This window comes from Cynocephalus volans, chromosome 2 (genome assembly GCF_027409185.1).
Source record: "Cynocephalus volans isolate mCynVol1 chromosome 2, mCynVol1.pri, whole genome shotgun sequence".
In the NCBI taxonomy this organism is placed as follows: Eukaryota; Metazoa; Chordata; class Mammalia; order Dermoptera; family Cynocephalidae; genus Cynocephalus; species Cynocephalus volans.
In genome coordinates, this window is record NC_084461.1 from 157,080,675 (window position 1) to 157,107,007 (window position 26,333).

Sequence of the window (26,333 nt, forward strand, 5' to 3'; positions counted from 1 at the left end):
CACAGGTGCCCAGCAGAGTGCCACAGTGGCCAACCCGGTACCCGGCGCCAGCCCAGACCTGCTTCCTCACTTCCTGGTGGAGCCCGAGGACGTGTACATCGTCAAGAACAAGCCAGTGCTGCTGGTGTGCAAGGCTGTACCCGCCACACAGATATTCTTCAAGTGCAACGGGGAGTGGGTGCGCCAGGTGGACCACGTGATCGAGCGCAGCACAGACGGGAGCAGTGGTGAGGCCGGGCTGGGGCGCTGGGTGGAGGTATTGAGGGGGAAGCGTGGCTCAGCCAGCTCAGAGGTGCCCACAGTTGCCCCAGTCTGCATGCCTGTGATAAGCAGCAAAGCCAGGATGAAACCATCCCACCACTCCCTGTGTCACCAGGCGAGGCAGGATTCCCACACCTGGGACCCCATGTATACACACAGAGGCCTTCTCTGGGAGGCCCCACCCCTCACCAGCTTGGTGGGGAAGAGGGTAGCCCCCCTCCCAAATGCCCCAGGGTCTCACAGCAAGAGGGGCAGGTCCCCACCACCATGTCTGAGCCCGGGCTAGGCAGGGCAGGGCCAGGGGCAGCCTTGCTAGAGATGCCAGCAAAGAAAAGAGCATTGGAGGGAGTGGGTCCCAGATGATTAAAGAGCTCACAGACCTCACATTCTGTGATTGTTTTCTTTGTGTGTCCATTCATTCATTCATTCATTCATGCATTCATTCACATGTCCCCTGAGCACCCATTTCTGTGCTGGGACACAGCCCACACCCCCAGAAAGCCCTAGCCCCTGCAGAGGTGGACAGCATGGTAACCTCAGCAAGAGGACAGCAGGAATCAGCCTGCCCGATGCACCCAGGAAGGCTCCTCAGGGGACCTGACATGTCAACCGAGGGAGGCATAAGAATTGGTCAGGGAGGGAAGAGGGGGAGGAGTATCCCGGGCAGAGTACACAGCACAAGCAAGGGTGTGCAAGGAGACTGAAGTGATGTGGCTTTCCTGTGGGATTTCAAGCTGCAGAGTGACATGGCCAGAGCTTTGGGCCACCAGTGTGGGGGGAGGGGTGATGGGAGGAGCAGACCCAGAGGCACTGAGAAGGAACCAGCAGGACATGGCTGAAATGTGCAGGGAGGGGCTCCAGGGGCAGAGGGCAGAGGGCAGACCCAAGAAGTGCCCCTTCTGTGGGACACCCTGACCTCCACCACCAGCCCTGTCCTTAGGCAACAGGTGGGCAATGGGGACATGAGCTATGAGCCCTTGCTTGGGTTCCACCACTTCCCAAGAGCAAGACCGGCAGAGAGAGAGGCAGGAGGTGACAGGAACCTCCCCTGCTCCTCCTCACTAGAGCCCAGTTCAGCTAGTTTCCTCTCCCTTGTCCTTGGCGTGTTGCTGAGCACCCACACCTTATGAGCCCCCAGGTTTAGTCTTGCGCCTCTTCCCTCTGAGGCCTCAGCCAGCCTGAGACACACAGCACTCACACCCTGTGGAGGGTATGGCCCAAGCTGGACACACAGGCCACTGATGTGAGGCCCAAGCCATGGTGCAGTACCCAGGACTCACACAGATGTCAAGGGAAGGCTTGGGGGTGATCCAGAAAGGATTCCTAGAACAGGAGTCATGTCGAAGCTCAGGTCTTAAAACTACCTGGAAAGAACATTTCCCAGGCCAAGGGAATGGAAAGTGCAAATGCATGGAACAGCAGGCCCTTGGGGTGGTTTGGGTTTGGGGCAGGAGAGCAAGCCTGGAGGGCAGGCGGCAGTGACCAGAGGCTGCTCTAAGAGGCCATCAGAAGCTGTTAAGCCATAGAGGGCTGCGGTCAGATTTACACTGAAGGAAGATCATGCTGGGCAGAGGGAAAGTGGAAGAAGGAAAGACGCTGGCCAAAGAGAACTGTCTGGAAGCTCTTTCAGCAATTCAGGTGTGAGCTGAAGAGCCCTGGATTTAGGCAGCATGGGATTTAGTCCTCAGAACCTGCCTGTCATTTTACAGATGAGACTGAGGCCTTATGTCTGACTTGTCCAGTGTCCCAAAAGGGCCTCAACCAGGTCTTCTGGTCTACAGAAGTCATGCCCTATCCTCCCCTACCAAGGTCCGCAAGGTCTCCATCCCCTTAAGTGTCAGTTAAGCCCACAACAAGGAGCCCCGGAGCCCCAGGGGTCTGTCTCTTTGACCTCTCTGCCCCAACTCCGGGCTAGTGATTCCTGCCCAGGCTCCTGAGCCCTGCACTGCCCTGGCCTTGCCCGGGCCTGCTGATCGCAGCTTCTTTCGTGCAGTTCTAAGGTGTTGACTGAGAACCTGCTCTGCCAGGCACTGGGTTAGGTGCTGGAAATTAAGCTTCCAAGGTTCTCAGTGCAGGTGATTCAGCTCTGCTTCCCACCCTCAGGAAGGAGATGTAGAGCGTGGGTGACCAAGGTCGCCCAAGAGAGCTCTGGGCACCAGCGGCACCTCCCAGGACTAGAGCCTCCCCCAGCCCTGGCAGCTTTGGGGCCCACACCGTCCTGGTGGAAGGGTTCACCACAAAACCTCAGGCAAGTCCCCGCCCTGGGCTCAGTTTCATCATCTGTAAAACAGGGATGATGAGAGCTCCCTTGCAGGTTATTGGGTAAGCTGTGAGCTCTCATATGATCAGTCGGAGCCCAGCAGAAGGCCTTTCCTTTCTCCCCAGCCCATGCCCGGGGCCCAGCACATAATGAGCTCTCCCACTGCTGCAGCAGGTCTCTCAGGGAAAGGACAGGGGAGGTCCTACTCTTGTGGTCAGAGAGCTACCTTCCTGCATCCTTGAGGGCCTGTCCTGGAACCTCCTGGAAGGCTCCAGTCTAGCTCCCTGTGGCTCTCGGGGAAGGAGAGGGTCCTTTTCTGAAACACCCCTGCCATCACGAGGTCTCAGATCCATGGCTTGCCAGGACCCAGGCCCTTGCCTGAAAAAGCAGTCACAGGCCCAGGCCAGCACACACACCGAGAACCCCCAGCCCACAACCCCCAACAGGCTCCATGGCCTTGCTCTGTTCAAGCCAGGCAGGGAAGCAGAGCTCATGGAAACACATCCCACCTGTAACCACCAAGGCCCTCTCCTGCCCTGACCATCCAACCTCAGGCCTCCCATGGGCGGCCCTGGCCGGTACATCTGAATGTTCATTGATCCCATTGATCTCTGAACCCAAAGCCACTGAGTGCTTGAGACGAAGAAAAAGGCCTTCCTTACTTGCCCACAAACTTACAACTGTGGTGGTGCCATGTGGGTGCCCAGTCCAAAGACCCTGAACCAGAAATGTTGTGTGATCAGACAGGTATGCTGGGGGTGGGAGGTCCACTCAGATCTGTAGCCCCGCCCATTTGTGTGTGGGGCTGGGGGTCACTGGTGGACTCTCCAGGAGAGAACACCCATCTCCCACTCATCTGCCCTCATTCCCCATCCAGAAGGACAGCAAGAAGGGACCAAAGCCTGAAAATGCTAGAACCCAAACCTGCTGACACTATAAAAATCTGAAATTTGCAAAACCAAGCACTGGAGTTGGGTCTGGAAGAATAATTTATTGTGTGTTAAACAAACTGATTATTAGAAGCAGATTGCTCAGAAGGTGAGAACATAAGTCCCAGCTTGGCCTCAGAGCTCCCAACCAACCATCTGCCTCCCAGAAACACTCACCGTGCCCTCATCGGGGCCCCACATGAGCCCACGGCATTCACTCACGTACACACGCCCCAACCCAGTCTACCTGGGATCCCTCCTCCTTCCTCCCCACCCCTCCCCCAGGTTGGCACCTGCTCACATTTACTTGGCAGGTACAGACACAGCTGTACCCAGAAACTGCTCCCAGGAACCAGGCTTAGTGACCTGCAGGGGTGGACGGCACAACCCCTCTCATCAAGGACCTGGCAGGGCAGGGTCTGTGTCCCCCACCTCAGCCCACAGCCCTCCCAGAGCTTATAGGACTAAAGGACATCCTGGAGCTGGGACATCATGCACACACTTGGCCTTCATTCATGGCAGCAGGAAGGAGAAGAGGAGGTGACAGGACAGAAGGGGAGAGAGAACAAAGGAAGAAAGGGAGCACTTAAATTTAGTGCTGTTCTCCCCACACTGAGGCGACTGAGCGGCATGTGAGCTGCTGAGTGGGCACCAAGCTCCCACCACCACAGGGGAGGAGTAGCCATCTGTAGACCTGTCTACCCAGGGGAGAAAAAGTACCCCATTCAGAATGTTCTCGAAGGTCCCCACCCCTAACCCCAGAGGCAGAGAGGAGGAAGAGAGGGCCAAAGGGCCCTGTCTCCACCCAAGGCTCCTTCTCAGATGCCCTGAGACTCCATGTGCTTGACAGGTAGCTGGTGCCCAGGACCCCTCTCCTATTCACAGATCTTGAGAGGGAGCCCTTGGCTCTCAGCCACCATCTCTCCCCCTGAGAGAGTGTGCACATCCGGTGCCTTAGAGAATGGGGCAGGCAGAGTAGGAGAAAAAGGACAGCAGGCAGTGCCCTGCTGCCTGGGAAGTAGCCCAACAATAGCGATCTCAGCCAGAGGTGACACCCTCCCCACACACCCATCTCCTGTGAGAACTGGCTGGGGGCAGGGGCGAGTGATAGAAAAATCTGGGGGTACAGCGTGAGAGCCAGAGAGACTCCTGAAGAGTGGGGGGTCTGGGAAGGGGTCATAGAAAGACATGTTAGAGAAATTAAGAGGGAAATCAGCCTCCCAGACTGCCCGGCTCAGCCAGGCTGTCTGCTCCTCCTGCAATGCAGCCCTAATTGAATTTCTCTGTTAACAATGGAAACACATTGGTGGCCCGGCCTCTCTCACTCGTTCTGATAAGCCAATGACCCGAGGGAAATTGGGGTCAGGAGGAGGAGAAATTGGAAACAAACGGTCTTTTCTCACTCCTGGGGACACTGGTTTTGGCCGCAAACTAAGGGGTGGGAGGAGAGCTGACATCCCCCCTTGTGGGCCCTCCTGGCACATCCTGCTCTCTGGGCCCAGGTGTGGCAGAAGGGGGGCTGCTGCTAAGTCCGCCTGCAGAGTGGTTTCCCCCCAGCCCACCCCAATTGAGCAGAACAGGTCCTGGACCCTCAATCACTGGCTGGCTTCTCCTCTACTGGCTGCCCCCTCACCCTCTGCCAAAGTTTCTGTCTATTGGATAGGCACCCTCAGCCCACCCACGGTGACCGCAGAACCCTGAACACACTTTGGACTCAGACAGCCGGTTTGTCCATGGCAAGTCAAGTGGGAACCATGCTGTCCAAGGGAGTGGATTGAGGAAGATAACATCCCAGCATGTGGCAAACCCTTACTAAGTCCCAGAGATCTATTCTCATACTACATAATCACTGTAATTACATTGTTAATGGCTGTTATTATATTATCACATGTCAGGATCTACCTGCTAACCTTCAAGGGGGGTGGGCCAGATCCCTCCTCATTCTTTTACCCACAAAGGCCCCAGAGCTCAGACTGTCCACCCCACCTTTTCTGCCTGGGGTTCTTGGAGGCCAGACCCTATTGCCCAAAGCTCTACCAGAAGCCAGAAGTCCCATTAGGGACATTTTTGTAAGTGACTGCAGGGAGTCAGGACTCAAGCAACAAAGTATAATGACTGGAAGTTCTCTGAACCTCACTCCTGGCCTTCAGGAGACCCAAATCAAGCACTCCCTTTGACCACCCAGAGTTCCCTTCAGGCTGAGGGTTGCCCCTAAAGTCTCCTCTCCTGCCACACACAGAGAGTGGCCGTGGGTGGTGTGGAGATCCCACACATGGGGCAAAGAGGCTCCATGTGGCCCGGGGCCTTGACTAGCCACCCCTCCCGCCCCCAGGGCTGCCTGCCATGGAGGTCCGCATCAATGTGTCAAGGCAGCAGGTGGAGAAAGTGTTCGGGCTGGAGGAATACTGGTGCCAGTGCGTGGCGTGGAGCTCCTCTGGCACCACCAAGAGTCAGAAGGCTTATATCCGCATCGCCTGTGAGTCCAGGGCCGGGCCTCAAGCAGGGGTGGCCAGAGGGTGTCACCTAGAGAGGGGACAGCAGGCTTCCTGGAGGAGGGAGACCTGTCAAAAAACCTCACAGTCCTGCCTTGGTGGGTGGAGGAAGTGTGTATGGACACTGCCCAGCCACCCCCATGTCCCCCTGGGCACTTGGCACTTCTGCCATGTGCCATGCCCCAGCAGAACTGAGGGACAGAGCCATCCACGCTGAGCTGCTGTGACACACTCAAGCAGGAGGACACTATTTTTCCCCAGATTTGCGCAAGAACTTCGAGCAGGAGCCACTAGCCAAGGAGGTGTCTCTGGAGCAGGGCATTGTGCTGCCCTGCCGCCCACCAGAAGGCATCCCCCCAGCTGAGGTGAGAGGGGACTCCAGTATCCACTCCACAGGTGGTCAGGGCTCCTGGATCTCAGGTCCCACCTGCCCAGCCCACTGGGTTCTTCCCCCTTCCCTGCCGGGGCCACTCTCCACTCTGGCAAGGCCAGCATGGGTGGCAGTGCAGTGGTGTTGCTTGCTCCCCCAGGTGGAGTGGCTCCGGAATGAGGACCTGGTGGACCCGTCCCTGGACCCCAACGTGTACATCACACGGGAGCACAGCCTAGTGGTGCGACAGGCCCGCCTGGCTGACACGGCCAACTACACCTGTGTAGCCAAGAACATCGTGGCACGTCGCCGCAGCGCCTCCGCTGCTGTCATCGTCTATGGTGGGCCCCAGGCACTGGAGGGGTGGTACTGGCTCCCCAGTCATAGGGAGAGGCACTGAGGTGCCATTGAGCAGTGATGTGTGGCTGGCAGGGTGGAGAGAGGCCATGGAGCCAGGGCCCAGCAGACCAGACTGTGGCCTGACTGGGAAGGACATGAAAGGGCTCACCATGGCTGCTGAGAAGCCCAGTTGCGTGTCTGGGCAGAGGGGTGGGACAGGTTGATGGTCATCTGTGGGCAGGGGACATTGTGCAGGAGATGTGAGGACAGGATGGGAGTCTAGGAAAGGCAGCAGAATACCCCCAATCATGATCCTGAGTCCCCAGGGTGGGAAGTAGAGGCCAAACACTCGCAAGCACCCCCAGGAACAGGCAGAGGGAGGGGGTTCAGGGGTTGCCCTATGTGAGGCTGGGGTCCAGGCTGGAGGAGCGTGTGAGCTGCAGTTCAGCCTGGCTGCCCTGAGCACCCACGCCCGCCAGGAGAAGGGAGGACTGTGCAACAGTGCTGCCAGGCCCCAGGGGCCAGCAGGCACAAGCATGGCATCCCCTCCAGGCCTTCCCTCCCAGCACAGCTGCAGCCCACCCATTCCCAGCTCACAGCCCCTCTGCCCTCACACCCTGTCTCCTGGGCCAGCATGTTTGAGAAAGCCCCCGCTCCCTGACCCCAGTCCTTCTCTGTCCGGCCAGTGAACGGTGGGTGGTCGACGTGGACCGAGTGGTCCGTCTGCAGCGCCAGCTGTGGGCGTGGCTGGCAGAAACGGAGCCGGAGCTGCACCAACCCGGCGCCTCTCAACGGGGGCGCCTTCTGTGAGGGACAGAATGTCCAGAAAACAGCCTGCGCCACCCTGTGCCCAGGTACCAGTGGCCGACACCTTCCGCATCGCTCCTCACCACGTCATCTCCGTGCCCTGGCTCCATTGTGCCTACCAGCCTGCCCCCTCCCATGGCTCCATCCCACCCGCCCGCCACACATGGCCAGGCTCAGTCTGAGGCGGGGATTGGGGCACAGGGTGTGTTTGGAGTCAGGGCTTGGTCTGCGTCCAGGCTCGGGGCTCAACATAGGGTCTAAGTCACAGGGCCTGAGGTTCAGTCAGAGGACAGTGTCTGGGGCTCAGTCTGGGGCTACAGAATCACTTGTGCCTGGGATCAGAAGGGTCATTGTGTGACTGAGAGCTCTCACTGCCCCAGGGCCAGGACGGCCTTCTGGTGTAGGGAGAGCCAAGCAGTCCCTGGCGTCATCTGCGCCTCCCTGTCATTAGCATGCGTCATCCGGGCCAGCTGGACACTAGAGGGTGTGCAGTTTGGTGGCCTGGCCCTGGCATTGCATCCAGGCCCAGGCCAGCTCGCCCTGCCCAGTCCGGATGCCCAGCACAGCCATACTGGCAGACTGCTTAGGACTGGCTCCCCAGGCTGACCACGCCGTCTCCTCTCTTCCCATGTCTGTCTCTCATCCAGTGGACGGCAGCTGGAGCCCATGGAGCAAGTGGTCAGCCTGTGGGCTCGACTGCACCCACTGGAGGAGCCGTGAGTGCTCTGACCCAGCGCCCCGCAATGGAGGCGAGGAGTGCCAGGGTGCTGACCTGGACACCCGCAACTGTACCAGTGACCTCTGCGTGCACAGTGAGCCCTCCCCACCCCAGGGTCCTCTTCTGTTTCCAGGACCGGCCCTGCTCAGGCCTGGGGGGTGGTGGCAAAGGGTATCATTCCCCTGCCACAGCCTGTACCCCTGTCTAAAGCTCAGGACCCTCGGGGATCCCCCTCATTCCTAACACACCCACACGTGCCCACGCCCGCCCCACCTCCACATCCCCTGAGACATGCATAAATATGAACCTTGACTTGTGCACACCCCTCTGCACACGCTCACCCAAACACTTCCCCCCACAGCCTTACATCCACCCCATCCCCCAAGTGCACACACAAGTCCTGTGGGGATGCCGGGCTTGTGAGGCCTGTTAATTACAAGACCATAACTAACAATTAAAGATCTCTGTTGGATTTTTTTTTTTTCTCTAGAACACACCCTCCCCCATTCTTTCAATTAAAAACCTAATTATCTGTGTCAATTCCTTTCTGATGGACATTTCTTCCATTATGCAGAACGCTTCTAAAATCAATACAGCTTCCTCCAAGCAGTCAATCACCCCCTCACTGGCCCTGCCCCAGGCATGGGGGAGGCAGGCAAGGAGAAGGGCTTCACACCCCTGTTTGTGGCCCAGGGACTGACCTGGAACCACACAGGAAGCAGATCTCCTGCTTTGGGGATCCCAGGAGCTCACCCCAACTCCAGCTGCCGTGGTCCCCAGAAGAGCAAGTAGCGGGTTTGTCCTAGCAGCCAGGCTCCCAGGCCATCTGTCCTGAGGAAGTAGCTCTTCCCCTCATCCGTTGTGCTGGCAGCAACCATAGTCTGCATCTCAAACCCGAGAAGGATGTGATAAATGCAGGGCCAGGACATACATGTGCTGGCTCCACACTGCCTACCACAAGCCTCTGCTGCCCAACTAGTGCTGATGCCCCAGAGTGCAGACACATCCTCCCGTGATGCAGACCACTGACCTCTCCTTCCCAGCCTCGTCCATCCCTGCCCCTCCCAAGGCCACTCTGTCTCCCGCAGCTTCTTCGGGCCCGGAGGACGTGGCCCTCTATGTGGGCCTCATTGCTGTGGCCGTGTGCCTTGTCCTGCTGCTGCTTGTACTCATCCTCATTTATTGCCGGAAGAAGGAGGGGCTGGACTCGGATGTGGCTGATTCGTCCATCCTCACCTCAGGCTTCCAGCCCGTCAGCATCAAGCCCAGCAAAGCAGGTGAGGTGCCCCCTGCCCCCAGCACTCCTACCTGAGTCCCTGCACCCAGAGCCACCGGGGTGGGGGGGGACCCTCAGGGCCACTCCCTGAGTTGGCCTTTATCCCTGCAGACAATCCCCACCTGCTCACCATCCAGCCAGACCTCAGCACCACCACCACCACCTACCAGGGCAGTCTGTGTCCCCGGCAGGACGGGCCCAGCCCCAAGTTCCAGCTCACCAATGGGCACCTGCTCAGCCCTCTGGGGGGTGGCCGCCACACGCTGCACCACAGCTCGCCCACCTCTGAGGCCGAGGACTTCGTCTCCCGCCTCTCCACCCAGAACTACTTCCGTTCCCTGCCTCGAGGCACCAGCAACATGGCCTACGGGACCTTCAACTTCCTCGGGGGCCGGCTGATGATACCTAATACAGGTAGGGAGGACTCCAGGGTGCTCCAGGGAACCCTGAGAGGCAAGACCAGCCTCCTTTCCCTCCTAGAGGAGGACCGGACAGCCCATATGTTCTTCCTATGCCCCCAGCCTCCCTGAGTGGCCAAGCCAGACCAGCAAGGCAGTAGTGGCTGGCCGTGGGGATGGTGCTGGGGCTGTGGCCAGAGCTATCTCCCTTCTCTTGCCTCTGGGCACAAGAATACTGTCCATTCATTTACACAGCCAGCCAGCCTACATGTGCCAGGCTCCATGCTGGGCTCTGGGCCCAGATGTAGCACAAGTGCTGACCCCAAGGAGCTCACAAACTGGTGGACAGAGTGCAGAGGACAAAGATAGAACATGCAGGCTTGGACAGAGGCCTCCACCGCACCCTGGCTTTCTCCCACCACTTCACAGAAACCCCTCTGGCTGGGTCTCCAAGACACCTTGTTAGAGAATCCATGGACCCTTTCCATGGCCATCTTATGAGAAACCACCACAGCCTCTGGTGTGGCTGGCCACTCCCACCCTGAAATTCTTCATTTCCTCAGCTTAGATGACCCATGCGCCCCTGATTTTCTTGCCGCTCTCCGGCTACTCCTTGTGCCTGTTCCCTAAATGCAGGTGTTCCTCAGAGCTCCCTCTCGGCACACCTTTCTCCGTGAGCAAGCGATCTCACCCACTCCATGGCTTTAATTGCCCAGTCTGTGCAGATAACTCCCACTCCTCCATCCCCAGCCCGCAGTACTCCTGGGCAACAAAACTGTACACCCAGCTGCCTCCTGGGCAGCTCCATCTGGATGTCTCACAGCACCTCAGATTCCTCGTGCCTAAAACAGAACCGTCTTCCACCCTCCTCCAGAGCCTCCTCCTTCCCAACTTTCCCCAGCTCATGGACAGTGAGTGCAGTGTAGTCGCTCTAGCCAGAAACTAATGGGGTCACCTTGACCTCCTACTCTTCCTCACTTGCCTCCATGCCCCCATGCCCCCATGCCAGTGTCAGTCACACATCAAGTCTGTGTATTCTCCCTCCTCAGTAGTTCCTGCCTTATCCTGCTTCCCATCTGTCCCCACTGCCTCTCCTGGCCCCGGCCACAATATCCCTTATCTAGTTTCCTTTCACCCAATGAAGCCAGAGCTGATCACGTTCTTCCCCTGCTTGAACCCTTTCTGGGGCTCCCCGCTGCCCTCTGCAAAGCCCACATGACAAGGCAGATGACCTCTCCCCTGCCGGCCAGCTACTGCAGCCTCTTCCCTCCCACATGCACTTCTGCACACAGTGGACTCTCGGCACCCCTAACACACCATGCTGCCCTTTGCACACATGGGTCCCTCTGCTGTTTCCACTGGCTCATGTGCTACTTCTCCTTTGGGTCTTGGCCTGACAGCTCTTGCTGTCTGTGCCTCATGTCCTCCCCGTATGTGGGATGAAAATGAACCCGTCACGGGGCTACTAGGATGACGAGGTGAAATGGTACCTGTCAGCTCTAACAGAGGCAGGCAGACAGTGGGTGCTCAGTGGCCCCAGCTGTTCATTCCCTGGGCTGGGTAGTGGGCTGCCACTCTCCCCACATCTTTTACTGCAGTTTAGGTGTCTTTCTCCCCACTGGGCTGAGAGCTTCACAAGAGAGGGTCTGTTGTTTTCCCTCACCGTCCTGAGTACCCGGCATTAGTATCTGTTGAATAATTATGTGAGTCCATGTAACCTCCCTCACAGAGACCAGTCATGCAAGTATGTCTGGGATTGTCACCAACACTAGCAGCCGGTACCAGGGGGCAGTGCAGGCTAGTAAAGGGAGCACTAGCTGTAAATTTGTGATCAATGGCTTCCCTCTCCTGGGCTTCCATTTCCTGTGAAATAGTAATATTCCAGCCCAGCCCACCTCAGAGTTGCCCACTTTGGAGAGTATGCGTTTGATTTTGGACTTCCTTGGATAAAGCCATAGAATTTCTCCCCTTCCCCTGTCCTGAGATGAAAGGGTCACTCCTCACCACCCCTACAATGAGTCCCTGGCCTCTATCCTTGCCGTGTCCTCCTCCCTCCAACCACTCCCCTCTCAGCAGACACTCTGATACTGCTCCTGCAAGACGCTGTGGCAGAGGCGAATCAGCCAGAGGGAGGGCATTTGGGCAACGGCTTCCAGACCAGGGAGGGCTACCAAAGCTGGAGAGGTTGTTGAAGACTTGGCCCCACCTGCAGGGATAGTGACAGTGGTAGGGAGTCGCCGGTCCCCAGAGGTGGCCAGGGCCAATGGAGAGGGAAGAGCTTGAGCAAGACAGGAGAGCAGTGGTGCTCAGGCAGTGGTTCCAGAATTGCCATGTACACAGCAGGGCTGGGCTGGAGATGCTGCTGGAAAGGTAGTGGGGGCCCGAGGTGAAGGGCCTTCAGTGCCAGGCCAGGGAGCTAGACTTTATCCTGGAGGCAGGGAAGGTTTCAAGCAGGGAATGCTCTGATTCCAGCCAGTGCCTTTCAACTGATAGAGGAGGTAGGTACAGCATACCTGGCACATTTTGTTCCAGGGTTTTCTATGCCTGGGCTAAGTAGGCATGTTTTCCCCCCTGGGTTACCTCAGCTGCCCTTGGGGTCACCCTGACTCAGCTTCATGCCTATGTGTGTGGTTGGACAGTATGGCCATCCCTACAGCAGACTGGCACCAGTCAGTCCTCAAAGGGAGACCCATGGAGGAGCTGGTTGGTGGGGCACTGGGCGTCTTTGCAGCGGGTAAGCCCTGGCCCTCCTGCTGCTCTGTTACAGGAATCAGCCTCCTCATCCCCCCAGATGCCATACCACGAGGAAAGATCTACGAGATCTATCTCACGCTGCACAAGCCAGAGGACGTGAGGTGTGGGCACAGGCCCTGCTGCTGGGGCTGGGAGGGTCCTGCCTGCTGCCTTCAGTCACTGGGATGCCCCTGCCCAGACACTGTTACATCTGGTCTGTCCTGGCTGAGGGACGGCAGGGGAAGAGCTACACCCAGCTCTGCAGCCCCCGGCCCCGGGATGCGACTGCCCTGCCCAAGGCCCCCAGGACAGCCCACTGACACCTTTCCCTCCCCACCCATATTTCCCCACTTGAGGTTGCCCCTAGCCGGCTGTCAGACCCTGCTGAGTCCCATCGTTAGCTGTGGGCCCCCTGGAGTCCTGCTCACCCGGCCAGTCATCCTCGCCATGGACCACTGTGGGGAGCCCAGCCCCGACAGCTGGAGCCTGCGCCTCAAGAAGCAGTCTTGTGAGGGCAGCTGGGAGGTGAGCAGGAAACAGCCTCTGAACCCCTCCCCTGCAAACACTGGCCTCAGAGTGGAGCATGGGTGTCCCGCTCATTTGGCCTTGAGCCACACCCTGACCCTTCCCCAGTCTCTGGCCACTTAGAGCTGCAGTTGGCCCAAGAGCTCTAAGCTGGACAGAACTGACCCATTGGACCCCACCTGCAGGACGTGCTGCACCTGGGTGAGGAGGCGCCCTCCCATCTCTACTACTGCCAGCTGGAGGCCAGCGCCTGCTACATCTTTACTGAGCAGCTGGGCCGCTTTGCCCTGGTGGGAGAGGCTCTCAGTGTGGCCGCAGCCAAGCGCCTCAAGCTGCTTCTGTTTGCCCCAGTGGCCTGCACCTCCTTGGAGTATAACATCCGAGTCTACTGCCTGCACGACACCCATGATGCACTCAAGGTACTGCCCACCCCCACCCCTGCCATGGGGAGACCACACTACACCCTGTGGGCTGACCGTCCCTGACCATGGGTACGGAGGCCCCTAACCTCAAGGGCAGTGGGGAAGGGCCCAGACTGTGAGCAGGAGGCCAGGCTGACCACCTGGGGCACTGCAGGAGGTCGTGCAGCTGGAGAAGCAACTGGGTGGACAGCTAATCCAGGAGCCTCGCGTCCTGCACTTCAAGGACAGCTACCACAACCTGCGCCTATCCATCCATGATGTGCCCAGCTCCTTGTGGAAGAGCAAGCTCCTTGTCAGCTACCAGGTGAGGGCCAGGCCCATAGCCAGCACTTGAGGGGCCTGGAGCTGGCTCACCTGAAGCTGGACACACCTGACACCACCTCTCTTCCTGCTTCCCCAGGAGATCCCCTTTTATCACATCTGGAATGGCACACAGCAGTACCTGCACTGCACCTTCACCTTGGAGCGCGTCAGTCCCAGCACCAGTGACCTAGCCTGCAAGGTGTGGGTGTGGCAGGTGGAGGGCGACGGGCAGAGCTTCAGCATCAATTTCAACATCACCAAGGTGGAGAGGAGTTGCTTCAGCACCACGATTGTGTGCTCCCACCACCAACCCCTCTCCCAGGAATGCTCCACCCCCTGGGCCTATCCTGCCCACCCTGCCACAAACTCTTCCCAACCCTCCCCAAGCTCACCTCCTAGAAACTACCTGGCAGTCTCCCAGGGCAGGAGTTGCAGATGCAAGTGGGACTTGGGGAGGGGAGCTGTAGAGGATGTAGAAGCAGGAGGAGAGTGACAGGCTGGCGGGCCCAGAGGGCTTCCCTGAGGAGGGACCTTGTACTGGGCCCCAAGGATGAGCAAGAGTTTGACAGGCAGCAGGGAGGGGAAGGGCATTTCTGGCAGCAGGAACTGAGAGGGGAGGACAAAGGCAGTGAGAGGAGAGCAGTGGGTGCTGAGTGAGCAGCAGAGGGCTGGCAGAGTGACTTGGCGAGTGGAGAGGGAGAGGAGTGAGGCCAGATGGCTCCTCTGCTCACTGTTGGTATGACTTTGGGCAGATCATTCCACCTCTGCGCCTCAGGCCCCTCTGAGCCCCACAGAGCAGAGCCCTGGAGCATGGGTTGGGAGGGGTGTACCCAGGAAGTGCCAGTGCCCATACCACCCCCATGCTCTGGGTTGGTCTGGGAGTCCCTCAGCAGGAGGGGGCAGTGGGGAAAGTCCTAACAGGCATCTCCACCCTTCCCACCCCTAGGATACAAGGTTTGCTGAGCTGCTGTCTCTGGAGAGTGAAGGGGGGGGTCCCAGCCCTGGTGGGCCCCAGTGCCTTCAAGATCCCCTTCCTCATTCGGCAGAAGATCATTACCAGCCTGGACCCACCCTGTAGCCGGGGTGCCGACTGGCGGACTCTGGCCCAGAAACTCCACCTGGACAGGTAGGTGGGAGATGGGCACAGAGGGGCTGCAAAGGCCACCTACAGTCCAGCCTGGGCAAGTAAGGCAGCTGGGGCGAATAGGAGGCCCTGTTGGGCCTGTACCTGTGTCACTAGCAGCCAGGGTGGTCACTGCACTTGGCTGAGGGGAGGCCTTGCCCTTGGGTAGGCTAGGGGGGTGGACAGGAAGTGGCAGCCTGTGGTGAGACCAGGCCACTGATAGTCTCCCCTCCCCTCCTCAGCCATCTCAGCTTCTTTGCCTCCAAGCCCAGCCCCACCGCCATGATCCTCAACCTGTGGGAGGCGCGGCACTTCCCCAGCGGCAACCTCAGCCAGCTGGCTGCAGCAGTGGCTGGACTGGGTCAGCCAGATGCTGGCCTCTTCACAGTGTCGGAGGCCGAGTGCTGAGGCCCACCAGACCCAAAATGCCTACACTCTCACCAGCTTTGGCACCCGCCAAGGACAGGCAGAAGTCGGACAGGGGCCCTACCCCCACACTAGGGACAGCTGCTTGGACAGGACCCCTCCTGGCCAAAGTTGTCCCTTAACGCTGGTCCTTCAGACTCTGCCAGAACTCCCACTCCTCCATGGCCTGCCTGGACAGGCTGGCACTGCCACCTGCTCACATTCTGCCCCAGCCCTGGGGCCCAGGGTAGACAGTGCCTGGAGCCTGGGCCAGGCCCAGCCCCTCTCTGTGTATGTATGTGCGTGTGATGCTACCTCTCCTCCTGTCCTCTCCAGGGGCCCCGCATACACACAGGCATGCACACACATGCTGGGCTCAGGAAGTGACCCCCAGAGCTCCTGCCTGAGCTGGACCTTATGCAAACATTTCTGTGCCTGCTGGGTAGGGGCATATTTGAGGGACCCAGCTTTAAGCCTGTAGGTCTGAGGGCCACAGCCAGGCAGGGTACAGCCCCTGGATTTGGGCACACAACCACCACACAGGCATGTGCCCACACATGCCTCATGTGCTCCTCTCACACGCACCCCCTCCTGGGTCATGCAGACACCCCCCACTACCACCACACACATCTCATGTTGTATACCTGGAGGCTGCTCACATCTCTCATGCCTGGTGTCAGTACACATCTGCCTCTCACATGCTGCCCTTCTTCCACCCACCTACTGTGGATACCCAATGGCCCCTCCCCACCCCACCCCACCCCCACCTTGAGGTGCCCTGCCCAGCGGGGCGTGTGAATATGCAATGGGAGTCCTAGGCTGTACAATGGTGAGTGTGTGTGCTGTGGCATGCCCGTTTCTGGGGCTGGCCAGTGCCCCTGTGTGGGGCCTGTCGTGTGAAGCTTGTGTCCTGACTCTGTCTTAAGTGCATTCACGCACTTACACTTGGCCTTATGTACACAGCCGTGCCCAGCTGCTGGGGCGCATAGGGATTTTAGCGGACGTGAATGTAAATAAATTATATATATATATTGCTAACCCAAGTGCTATTTCTCTCAGGAAACCCAGGGGGTGAATGCAAATGGCCACAGAGGGGTCACACACAGGCTGTTCTGGTAGTCTTGAGTGGCTGGGCCTGGCTCAGGGATGGGCTGGGCCCAAGCCAGGTCCAGCAAGGCTGGGGCTGATACCCTGTGGTTCCTGGAGACTTCCTCAGATCCAGACTGTCTGGGCAAGGCGGCAGGCAACAGCAGTGACCAGGGCCGCACCTTTGCCAGACCCATCCTCTGACTCCAAGAAGGTGACCGCACAGCGAGGGGCTAGCTCCTGAACCGTGGCTGCCACCAGGCTGGAAAAGCTGTAAGGGGGAAAGGGCTGAGGTGAGGCTAGGCCAGCCAGGCCCCTCCCAGCCATGCATCCCTGCCCAGCCCGTGCACCCAGACTCACTGGGGGTGCAGCTTGTAGAGGGTCCCATCTACCCCGACAGACACCGTCAGCTTTTCCAGGCCCCTGTTCTCCCGGATCTTCTCCACCACAGCAGCCACGCCAGCCCCACAGAGCCGAGCAGCCCGCTGGGACACGGCCTGGCACACCTCTAGGACCATCAGGGCATCATCTGAGGTCAAGGGCAGCCCCAGATCCTCCAGGATGGCTCGGACCTGCCGCAGGGCCAGGCTGTCACTGGGGGTCAGGAAGGGATAGTGCACAAAGGCAGGGTCCTGCATTAGTTTCCCCCCTCTTGTGACTTCACCCACATCATCCTCCAGAGTGGACCCCACCTCCACCAACAACAACCAGTATTCTCCCCCACAGGGGACAGATAGACTCCTTTGTAGGCCTCAGGCACCTTTCAATCTCAGAGAGAAACTTGGTCTTGAAGATGTCCCTCGTCTGAAGGTGCTGGGTCTGCTGGCCCCGGAAGAGAACTCCAAGGCTGGTTAAATGCAAAAGGATGTGGCGCACGATCTCCCCCAGGTACATGCCACTGATCATCTTCTCAAACCTGCATGATCATGTGTGAGACCCCACCAGCTACCATTATGAGCGTCAGCCACCACCAGTCACCACTGCCTGGGCCCAACCCACACCTCTGCTTGCCAGGATTGATGGACGCCTGGTCCACACACTCATCGAAGTGGGTGCTAAGCATGCCCAGTGAGCCATCATCGCCAAAAGCACCCCACTCCATGTTGATGCACATGAGGCCCGAGTCCCCAGCCACGCTGGCCACATTCTGGAGCTCCTCCATGTAGCAGGCATTGGTGCCAGTTCCTGCAGAGGGGCCAGACGGGACAGGAACCATTTACTGATGTGCAGACAAAGCCCCTCTGAGTGCTCCCCACACCAATATGGCAAAATTTGGGCTCATTCCCTACCTCTCCATCTCCTCATGCTCACAACCTGTTGCTAGTCCTGGTCCTCCTTCCTTCCTGACATCCCTAATGCTGACCCTCTATCAGCAACAAGCCCTTGGGACCTCCACTACTTCCCCTATCAGCACCACCATCAGTCCATCTACCGTGCTACCCTAAAGTGCTCTTGCAATACCCATCAGTCATATCATTCCCCTGGGTGATATGTGACAGCCCCCTACTGTCTGCTGGTGAGAGGCTGAAGCTCCCTGGACTGGCCTTCTAGGCCCTTAGTTAAACTAACAGGTGCTAGGCAAGGAGTTAGGGACATAGAAAGAAATCAAACATAAGGAGCCCAACAGTCTGGCCAGAAGTTGGGCAATGAACAGCCAGCTCTGATGGTGCCTCTATGTGTCCAAATAGAAATGCAAAGAAGAACATTATGGGAGCCCCAGAGCATTAGGTGAGTCTTCCTTCCTGCCTACAGGGTCAGGAAAATCTACAAAGAGGAAGTAACATTTAATTTGGGCTTTGAAGCCAAGAAGCACAGAAAGGAAAAGACATTCCAGCCAGAGAGCACACAAGGCATCTTCTTCCTCTCCCCATCACATTTTCAGCTCTAGGCAGGTGGGTGTGTTGCTGGCCCACCTGGAATTCCTCCGTCCTGGGTATGCCTCTCTTGAGCACCTCCCCATGTCAGGCCCTATGTTCAAGAAGCTCCCTATCTCACGGGAGGCCACAGATGCCTTGTGTTCTAAGAGACACCTGTGGCCTCCCATGAGACAGAAGCTGTGGAAGGCCTCCTCCCCTACCTAGCCAAATCCTTTCTTTCAAGACTTTCTTTTCAAGTCCCATTCATCCCAAGACACAGCTTTGTCCCCACCTGTGTGTAGAGTCAGAGAATGCTCTCTCTGACCTGCTCTCTGATCTGCTCATGGGCTATTCTGGGCTCAGCCCCTGCTATCCAGTTCTGAGAAGCAGGGATTTCCCCTTATTTTATGTGTCTTCCTGTCCCTTCACCCAGTCCCCAGCTGGCCACAGGGTAGGTGCTTAATACAGACAGAATTTTGGACAGTCTTAAGGCCGGCCTCTCACAGCTCATTGGTTCCCCACCCACACCCAGTTCCAAACACCGAGTGTGTACCATAAGCCAGGAACTGTGCCATGCTTTGCACCCTCTTGTTTCATCCTCATGACTCCTTGAGACAAGCATTTTTGTTATATCCATCTTAGAGATGAGGAAACAGTCTCTAGTGACTTGCCCAAGGTCATACAAGTAGAAGCAACAAAGCTAGTATTTCCACCCAAATTTGTATGATTCCAAAGCTCAGATTCATTTACCAGATGGGCAAACTGAATCTCAAAGAGCTTCAATGACCATGAGTGAGCAGCTGCATTGGACTAAATACCCGAGCTCCAGATTCCCAGCCCAGTAGAATGTTCCAGGCCCTCACTGGGTCAGGCAGGAATAATCCCATATCCCTGACACCAGCAGACTGTCCAACCTGAGGAATCAATAGGAGGCAAGGAATTATCAAGCAGTAAGGGCAGGGCCCTCCTCACCAACAATGAGGCCCATCTCACAACGGGGGTCCTCGTAGCCACAGGACATCATGGTCCCCACCGTGTCATTGACAATAGCAACCACATTCAGCTCCACTGCCTGCACATAAAAGGATGCTGCTAGTTGCTGGGCAACACAGTTGTCACGGCAACCAGCACTGGACCCAGAGGTCTCTACTGCAGAAGGCCCCCCTCTCAGGAAGCAGGAGACCCTTTGCTCCCCACAAGGCTTTCCACAGCCCCAAATCACCCTTGGAGGTAGCCTCCTACCTGTCTGCGCCTGATGGCTTCCCGCAGCAGACACACAACATCTTGGCCCTCGCAGTCTGATGCATTAAAACCCTTGGTCCAATTCAGGAGGATGCTCTGGGGTAGTACCGGGGGGGGGGGGGAACAGAAAGCTGAAGGTCCCCCTTCAAATCTCACTCTGCCTCCTATCAGAGGTATATGATTTCCACCATCCCCAAGCAGAATTCCTTTCCTACTTTGCTGTGTGGTTGAAGGCCTTGTCCTCTGCCCCCTCCCATCTCCCCAGGAGGCTTTCAGTGTAAAGAAACCTATTAATAACCATCCGACCTACATCTTCCATGATTAGTTCCAGAATGCTCAGACAGTCTGAGGGTCTGGCCATTTTAAGGCATTTGCCCAGAAGGGACGGCCCTTTGTAATTGGGTTAGAAATGAACAGAGCTGCTAAAGTGAGTGCTATGTGTGAGAAAGGGGAAAACAAGGAAGGCTCAGAGGCCTAAATGACAGCTGATGAGCCCTTTCAGAAAGAACTAGCAAGAGTCACTTGAGAGGAAGGAATTCTCAGAGTTAGGGATAGAGCCATGTTGATGAGATTCACTCATGGGTTCCAGATACAGGTGAGGAATGAATGGAAAAACCAGAAGACCAGAGCAGGAGGGTGGGGGCAGGGCAAGACTGACATGCCTTTATAGTGAGAAAATGCACTTAGACTGTGAACTTAGTGACAAGGGGCCTGACTGTACCTGAAAAGCATTGTTATTTTCTTAGTGTGCTTCCTCTGAGGGAGGAGGCAGGGGAGTGGGAATTATTCCATGGCTATTAGGAGAAAATGACCACTCTGCCCAAAGTAACAGCAAGGAGGGCATATCTGGAACTCTTTGGAGCAGGAGATTTTAGAAATATGTAGTAACCAACATTTTATTCAATATTTCCTTTTATCCCTTTTCCCGTTGTACAGCAGTTAGGGTGTTCTATGCTCATTGTCTCAAAAACAAATACCAGGGAGTGTGAGAGGATGAGAGGGGGAACCAGTTTGAGAGAGGTCATATGATGAGTAATAGCAAAGTTTCCCTGCCCACAAACAAGACAAAGGCTCCCCGGTCTGGGGAAGAGGAGGCAGAGGGGAAGTTAAGCAGGTTTTTGATTGCTTCCTGAGAAAGGTGTCCTATGACTTCCACCCTGGGCTAAACCTCTGTGGAAGGGGAGGAGACAGAAGGGATTTGAGTTATCTGAGATCAGAGGAGGCCTCTGCTCTCCTTCCCCATGGAATGCCCAGGAGGTGTCAAGGTTTGAGAGAGAAAGTGGCAGGGTGGAGGGGTGCCTAGAGAGCTGGGGCTGGGACATCTCCCTGAGTTCCCCAGGTGTCTGCACATTCTGCACAGCAAAGGACACTATGGAGCTGAGAGGGGCCCCTGCTTGTGGAAGGGGGTCCTTGCATCTATTAACATTAAGTTTTCACCCCCCAAAAGAATGTAGCCTCAACACAGAAATTAAGTTCAGTTATAGAAAATTAATAAGACCATGTTTCTTGCGTGCCTGGGTTTGCACACTGAGTCACACCTGCTTCTCGCACCTTACAAGGAATAATCGAAAGAGTGAGTGTGCTTAGCCTGGAGTGGAGCAGACCAGCAGAGACGATCGCCAATTGCGCGATCCAAAGAACCACTGTGTAAAAGAAAGCATAAAGAGTGACATGTCGGAGAGATTAAAGTGGGAGCAGAGGGTGAAAACTGCACAAGCCTGGCAGGAGTAGACGAGGTGGAGCTTTTCAATGACCACAGGTGTCTAAGAATGCAACAGATGTCGTCAGGGGCAGCGAGCTGCTCAGCACAAGAGGCTCTTAAGCAGAAGCTGGGGAATGATGAGAAGGAGATTCCTAGGAGCTTTGACCAGAGGCCTAGGAGGTACTGTTTCCAAGACAGGCTTCAGGTGTATACCTTGAGAAGTCTATCACACCTGTTAAAGGACATGCTGAGGTGTGCACTGAGTGGAGGTGCTGTGTCTAGACCTGAGCCTGTTGCTCTGCCACTCCAATCAGGCACCCAACACTGAGCCAGGCACTGAGAAGGAAACAAACATGGAAGGGAACTGGAGAGAGGGTAAAGAAACCATGCAGCCTCAAGCCCCTTCTAGAGACAGGAACAAAGTCTGCTTCCTACAATACCTCTAGGCCAGTACAACCAGAACTATGGCTGAAATAGGCAATGCGTCCTCTGATAAGCCCCAATCTGGGCCTGACCTGCCCCAAATGCCCCAGACCCTAACCCTAGACACACCATGTCTGGGGAAACTGAGGCTGGGTGCAGGTCCAGCTCAGCAGTGCTGCTGCCTCCCCACCTAGCCCTTTCCCTGGTCTCCTGCCCACTCCATGAAGGGTATATGGGTGGGAGGCCCTTGGAGATTGCTTCTTCTGGCCCTTAGTCCCTCACCTGGTCCAGGCCAAGCTGTCTACACGGGAAGGAGAAGGTGAAACCCAGGGGGAGGCTCTGCCCACTCAGGCCCTGCTTCTGCTGGAAGTCCACGATGCAGTCCACAATGTGGTCAAATAGCTGCAGAGTGGGGCAAATTAGGTGGTGGGCCCTTCCCTGGCCCTTCCCAACCTCCGATGTCAGGCACAGGCTGTAGGTACCTGCTGCCCAGAGCCCTGGGCCACACCCTCAGGGATGGAGTAGATCTGGCTGGTGATCCGCACACCTCCCGTGGCCACACGTACAAGGAGGACCCGGAAGTTGGTACCCCCAAGGTCCAGGGCCAGGAAGTCCCCACGCTCTATGGGGCAGAGACCCTCAGTGCCAGGACAGAGCTGGTGGTTCCAGCCCCAGCACACACTGTGACCCCTAGGTCATGTCCCAGTCCCACACTCAGGCTAAGTTCTCACCGGTGCCATCGGGCATGGCTCGGACGTAAGTAGGTAGCATACGGAGGGAGGAGGCCTCCCCTCGGAGCCCCTTAGCCATGGCTTCTCGCATCTGTGCCTGCACCACTGCCAGCTGCTCACGGTTCAACCGGAAGGGTGCCAGGGTCTCCTCCAGCAGGCACCGGTGGGCAGCGAGGCGGGCAGCCACGGCAGTTACCATTGCCACACCCCGGCCACCCCCATCCACAGAGGGGATGAAGGAGACATCACATTCTGGAACCAGGAGCATCACTGTCTCCTGTAGAATGCTGCGGAACCTACACAGACACATAACAGGTGCATCAGCTTGGCACTTGCTGAAGCCCTGAGCCCCATCACTTTAAATCAATTTAATTATAAATCCATTCTGTGCACCAACCACATGCCCAGTGCCCCCAATGGCCCCTTCCCTTGAACACACAAAAAGAAGCATCTTTTTTCTCTTTGGACATCTTCTGGCCTCCCATTATCCAGTCTGGCCCTCATTCTGCTTGAGTGCCATTTGTATCCACTGACTTGTACACGTGACCCCAGAGTGCCCTCTGGGTGTGTATCACAAGCACACATGTCCATGCTACCTGATCACACAGGATCATGTTTTCACAGTACCTGGGATGTCGCTCAAACACTTGGCCTCCGGTGGCCACAGAGATCTGGAATGTTTGCTGCTCCCGGCTATGCTGGAGGCGGGAGAGGACAGCAGCCAGGGCAGCCGCACAGAGTTGGGCAGCCCGTGTGCACACGGCCGCACACACTTGCTGCACAAGCTCAGCGTCCGAGGTTTCCAGGCTCAGGCCCAAGTCCTGCAGGATAGCGCGGGCACAGGCTGCCCCGGCCGAGGGGCTGGGCAAGAGGAGAGGGTGTAGTTTGAGGCTCAGGTAACCCAGAAGCTCCCCATCCCACCAAAACCCTATGGTTACCTCAGGAACAGAGTATCCTCCACTCTCTCAAGCAAAGAATCCCCTTATCTTAGCCACTCGCCTCCCCCACTTACTCCTCCATCTCAGCCACATGCTCCAGGAGGATGCTGCCTTGGCTCAGCAAGGCAGGGGAGGTGCAGCCGCCAAAGAGGACCCCTCGCTGGGCCAAGTGGGCCAGCACCAGCCGCACCAGCTCACCCAGGTACAGGCCTCCAATCATCTTCTCAAACCTGCATGTGGGAAGGGTGGCTGGACAAAGCCTTTCCTAAGCCCTCAGCCCACCAGGCCCCACCTCCAAGAGCCACTGAAGAGGAGTCAGTCATTTTCTTTGGGCACCCAGACTGAAGGCTCCAGAAATAAATGGCCTCCCAGAGGACAGGTGGGTGGGTGTTTGTCCAGACTCTGCTGCCCTCTCTGACTTAGGTTAGGCTCAGGGGACCTCCTGGAGGGGCAGCAGGACCCAAAGGAAGGCAGGGGACACTTTGCTCAGCTACCCACAACCCCCATCCCCTATCAGGGATGGCCAGAGTCAGGAATAAGGGAGGGCCAAGGGTTGAAAATGCTGGGTTCTAGAACATTGAGCCCTTCGTTCTTTGAGCCTGGCCAGGGCCCCCCAGGGGAGCAACCTGGAGACCCTCAGAGTGAGAGGAGGGGCCTAAGGCCTGAGTATAGGGGCAGAAGAGGTGAGGAGCAGAACAGTCAGGGCCTGAAACAGAAAGTTAGGGTCCCCCACCAGGCCACCTCTGGGCACCAGGATTCAGGGACTCATGGTCCAGGGCGTTGTCAAAGGTGGTCAGCACTGGCCTCAGGGCCCCATCATCACTGAAGGAGCCCCACTCAACGCTGACGCAGACACGGCCCCGGTCCTCATCTAGTGCTGCCACATGCCGTGCCTCCTCCATGTAACACGCGTTGGTGCCAGTGTCTGACAGAGAAGACCCAGTCAGGTCCTGCCTGCCAGGTAGCTGTGCCACCACCCATCATTATACATGGCCCGTGGCTCACCTACAACAAGCCCAACCTCACATGGCCCGACCCCTGGCTCGCAGCCCATCATGGTGCCCACTGTGTCGTTCACCACGGCAACAACATCAATGCTGTAGGCCTGGACAAGGGAGAGGGAGAGGTTGGGCCCCACCTGAATGTCAAGAGCAGGGAACATGTAGGACAGGCAGGGCTGGGGCTCTGGCTTCAGTGGAGATGCCCAGAGTCCATGAAACACCGCGTCTGCATGGCCCACACATTTGTGCTACATACACTCAGGCCCCCACCCTATAGAGGGTTTTCCTCCCACCCTACCCTTGTCTCCTTCCTCCCCCAACTCAGGTTCTTGGAGTCACAGTGGCTCCTACCCTCAGCCATCACCTCCAGTGTTCCCTGTAGGACCAGGACAAGGGTCCCAAGACTGAGTGCATCCTTAAAGATTGCACCTCGTCCTGGCTTGGCTCCCCAAGCCCTTTCCTCCCAGCACTGACTTCTAGTCACTGTACACAGCACCACAGGAGTTAGTCCAGACAGCTTTGCCTTTCTCTGGCATCCAGGCTTTAGCATATGCCATTCTCTGAGACTAGATCTTCCTCCCTAGCCCGAGCTTAAGCACCAGGCAAACTCCTCCTGCAAGTCTCTGCTCAAGTAGCATGTGCTCCCTCCCTGGTACTCCCAGAGTCGTCCAAACACACCTCCTCAACAAGGACAATCTTTTATTAGAATGCTAGACTGTGAAGACCTTGAGGACAGGGTCAAAGTCTTTCCATGTTTGTTTTCCCCAGGGTCCTGAACATTTGCTTGACCTTACCTAGCTTCAGTTTCCTTACCTATAAAATAGGAATGGTAGCAACATTTACCCCAGAGCTAAACTGGATAAAGTATACCAACAGGAAAGGAAAGCAGGCCCTCCCAGAAGTACAGGTCCAGCCAATGTGTGCCAGGCCCTGGCCAACATGGGTGGCCCTCCTGTCTCCACTACCACCACTTACCCCTTGCCTCTGAATGGCATCTCTCAGCAACTGGACCACATCCTGGCCTTCCACACCACTGCACCTAAAACCTTTTGTCCAGGAAATGAGGGTGCTCTATAGGCAGAGAAGCTGGGTTACTCTTCCTATGGCCTTCACAGGGCTGCAGCCCCTGTCCACCCACTGTTCCCACACCCACTCCACCTCACCCTGTCCAGGCCCGTCTGGTGACATGGGAAGGAGAAGCTGAACCCAAGCTGCAGACTCTGCTTGCCCATGGGGTGCATATCCAGGAACTCTGACAGGCAGTGGGCGGCAAAGTCAAAGAGCTGTGGGACAGGTGGGGGGCTCAGCTCTGCCCACCTGAACCCCAGCCTCCCAGCCAGGCCGCAGACCCCAGAGGCTGGGCAGTGAGCACTCACCTGCTGGCCAGCACCTAGCATCACCTCTTGGGGGATCACAAATTCCTGGCTCCTGGGCTCTATTTTATGCCCCTCAAAGCCCGTTAGAGTCACCCACAAAACACGCAGTGAGGCCCCTGTGGCTCCCAGCTCCAGCACCAAGAAGTCTCCTTGCTCTAGGGGTCAAGCAGTTCACAGAAAGGTATGTGGCTGGCAAGACCAGAGCCTTCTGCTTCCCCCCCAAATTCCCAAGGCCTGTAAATTCTGGTCAAGGGACCTTAGAGATGGGGGACAGGGATAAGGAACATCCCCCTCCCCTAAATCAGTACCCTCCTCCTGGACTGGCTACCTATCTTAGTCTATGCCACTCACCAGTGCCATGTGGAATGGATCCCACATATGTGGGAAGCATCCGGACAGCAGGGGCAGGGCTGGTTTGTCCCCTCAGTGCCTGCTCCATGGAGCCCAGGAGGCTGGCTTGGATTTGCTGCAGCTGTGCCCCCGTCACCATGAACTGCTGCAGGCATTCCTGCACCTGGTGAGAAAAAGGCCAACATCTGGGAGGAAGCCCTGTTGGATTAACCAGATTCCATAACTTCAAAAGGGCAGAGGCCTGCCCTGCCCACCTTGCACCTTGT

General features: G+C 57.1%; 2 protein-coding genes across 2 annotated transcripts in view; one reads left to right on the forward strand and one right to left on the reverse strand.

Moving 5' to 3' along the window:
• The window catches only part of UNC5A (unc-5 netrin receptor A), a 60,888-nt gene extending 45,524 nt beyond the window's left edge, over positions 1-15,364 (forward strand). The window contains 15 exon segments of the mRNA XM_063087424.1: positions 6-227; positions 5,783-5,926; positions 6,204-6,307; positions 6,473-6,653; positions 8,106-8,270; positions 9,265-9,453; positions 9,564-9,866; positions 12,618-12,705; positions 12,940-13,108; positions 13,294-13,527; positions 13,685-13,834; positions 13,931-14,095; positions 14,780-14,818; positions 14,820-14,959; positions 15,199-15,364. Coding sequence (XP_062943494.1) covers positions 6-227; positions 5,783-5,926; positions 6,204-6,307; positions 6,473-6,653; positions 8,106-8,270; positions 9,265-9,453; positions 9,564-9,866; positions 12,618-12,705; positions 12,940-13,108; positions 13,294-13,527; positions 13,685-13,834; positions 13,931-14,095; positions 14,780-14,818; positions 14,820-14,959; positions 15,199-15,364 — 2,459 coding nt within the window.
• A 1,209-nt stretch (positions 15,365-16,573) lies between these two features.
• On the reverse strand, positions 16,574-26,221 carry HK3 (hexokinase 3). The gene is made up of 17 exons (XM_063086786.1): positions 26,068-26,221; positions 25,717-25,871; positions 25,504-25,623; positions 25,316-25,411; positions 24,345-24,444; positions 24,081-24,264; positions 23,414-23,569; positions 23,029-23,262; positions 22,402-22,697; positions 22,153-22,292; positions 21,953-22,072; positions 19,546-19,641; positions 19,276-19,375; positions 17,449-17,632; positions 17,208-17,363; positions 16,808-17,041; positions 16,574-16,718 (listed from the first exon to the last, which is right to left on the reverse strand). Exons 1-17 carry the CDS (start codon positions 26,204-26,206, stop codon positions 16,574-16,576), a joined length of 2,655 nt encoding a protein of 884 aa, XP_062942856.1. The 5' UTR covers positions 26,207-26,221.
• Positions 26,222-26,333: the final 112 nt, after the last annotated feature.

What these genes read in the sequence shown, in the direction of transcription:
- HK3 (XM_063086786.1), bottom strand. Translation starts at nt 26,206, where the DNA reads ATGGTGACGGGGGCACAGCTGCAGCAAATCCAAGCCAGCCTCCTGGGC. An exon ending in GACAGCTTGGCCTGGACCAG is followed by an intron (nt 19,642 to 21,952) that starts GTGAGGGACTAA and finishes GTACTACCCCAG; the next exon opens with AGCATCCTCCTGAATTGGAC. An exon ending in ATCAATCCTGGCAAGCAGAG is followed by an intron (nt 17,364 to 17,448) that starts GTGTGGGTTGGG and finishes ATGATCATGCAG; the next exon opens with GTTTGAGAAGATGATCAGTG.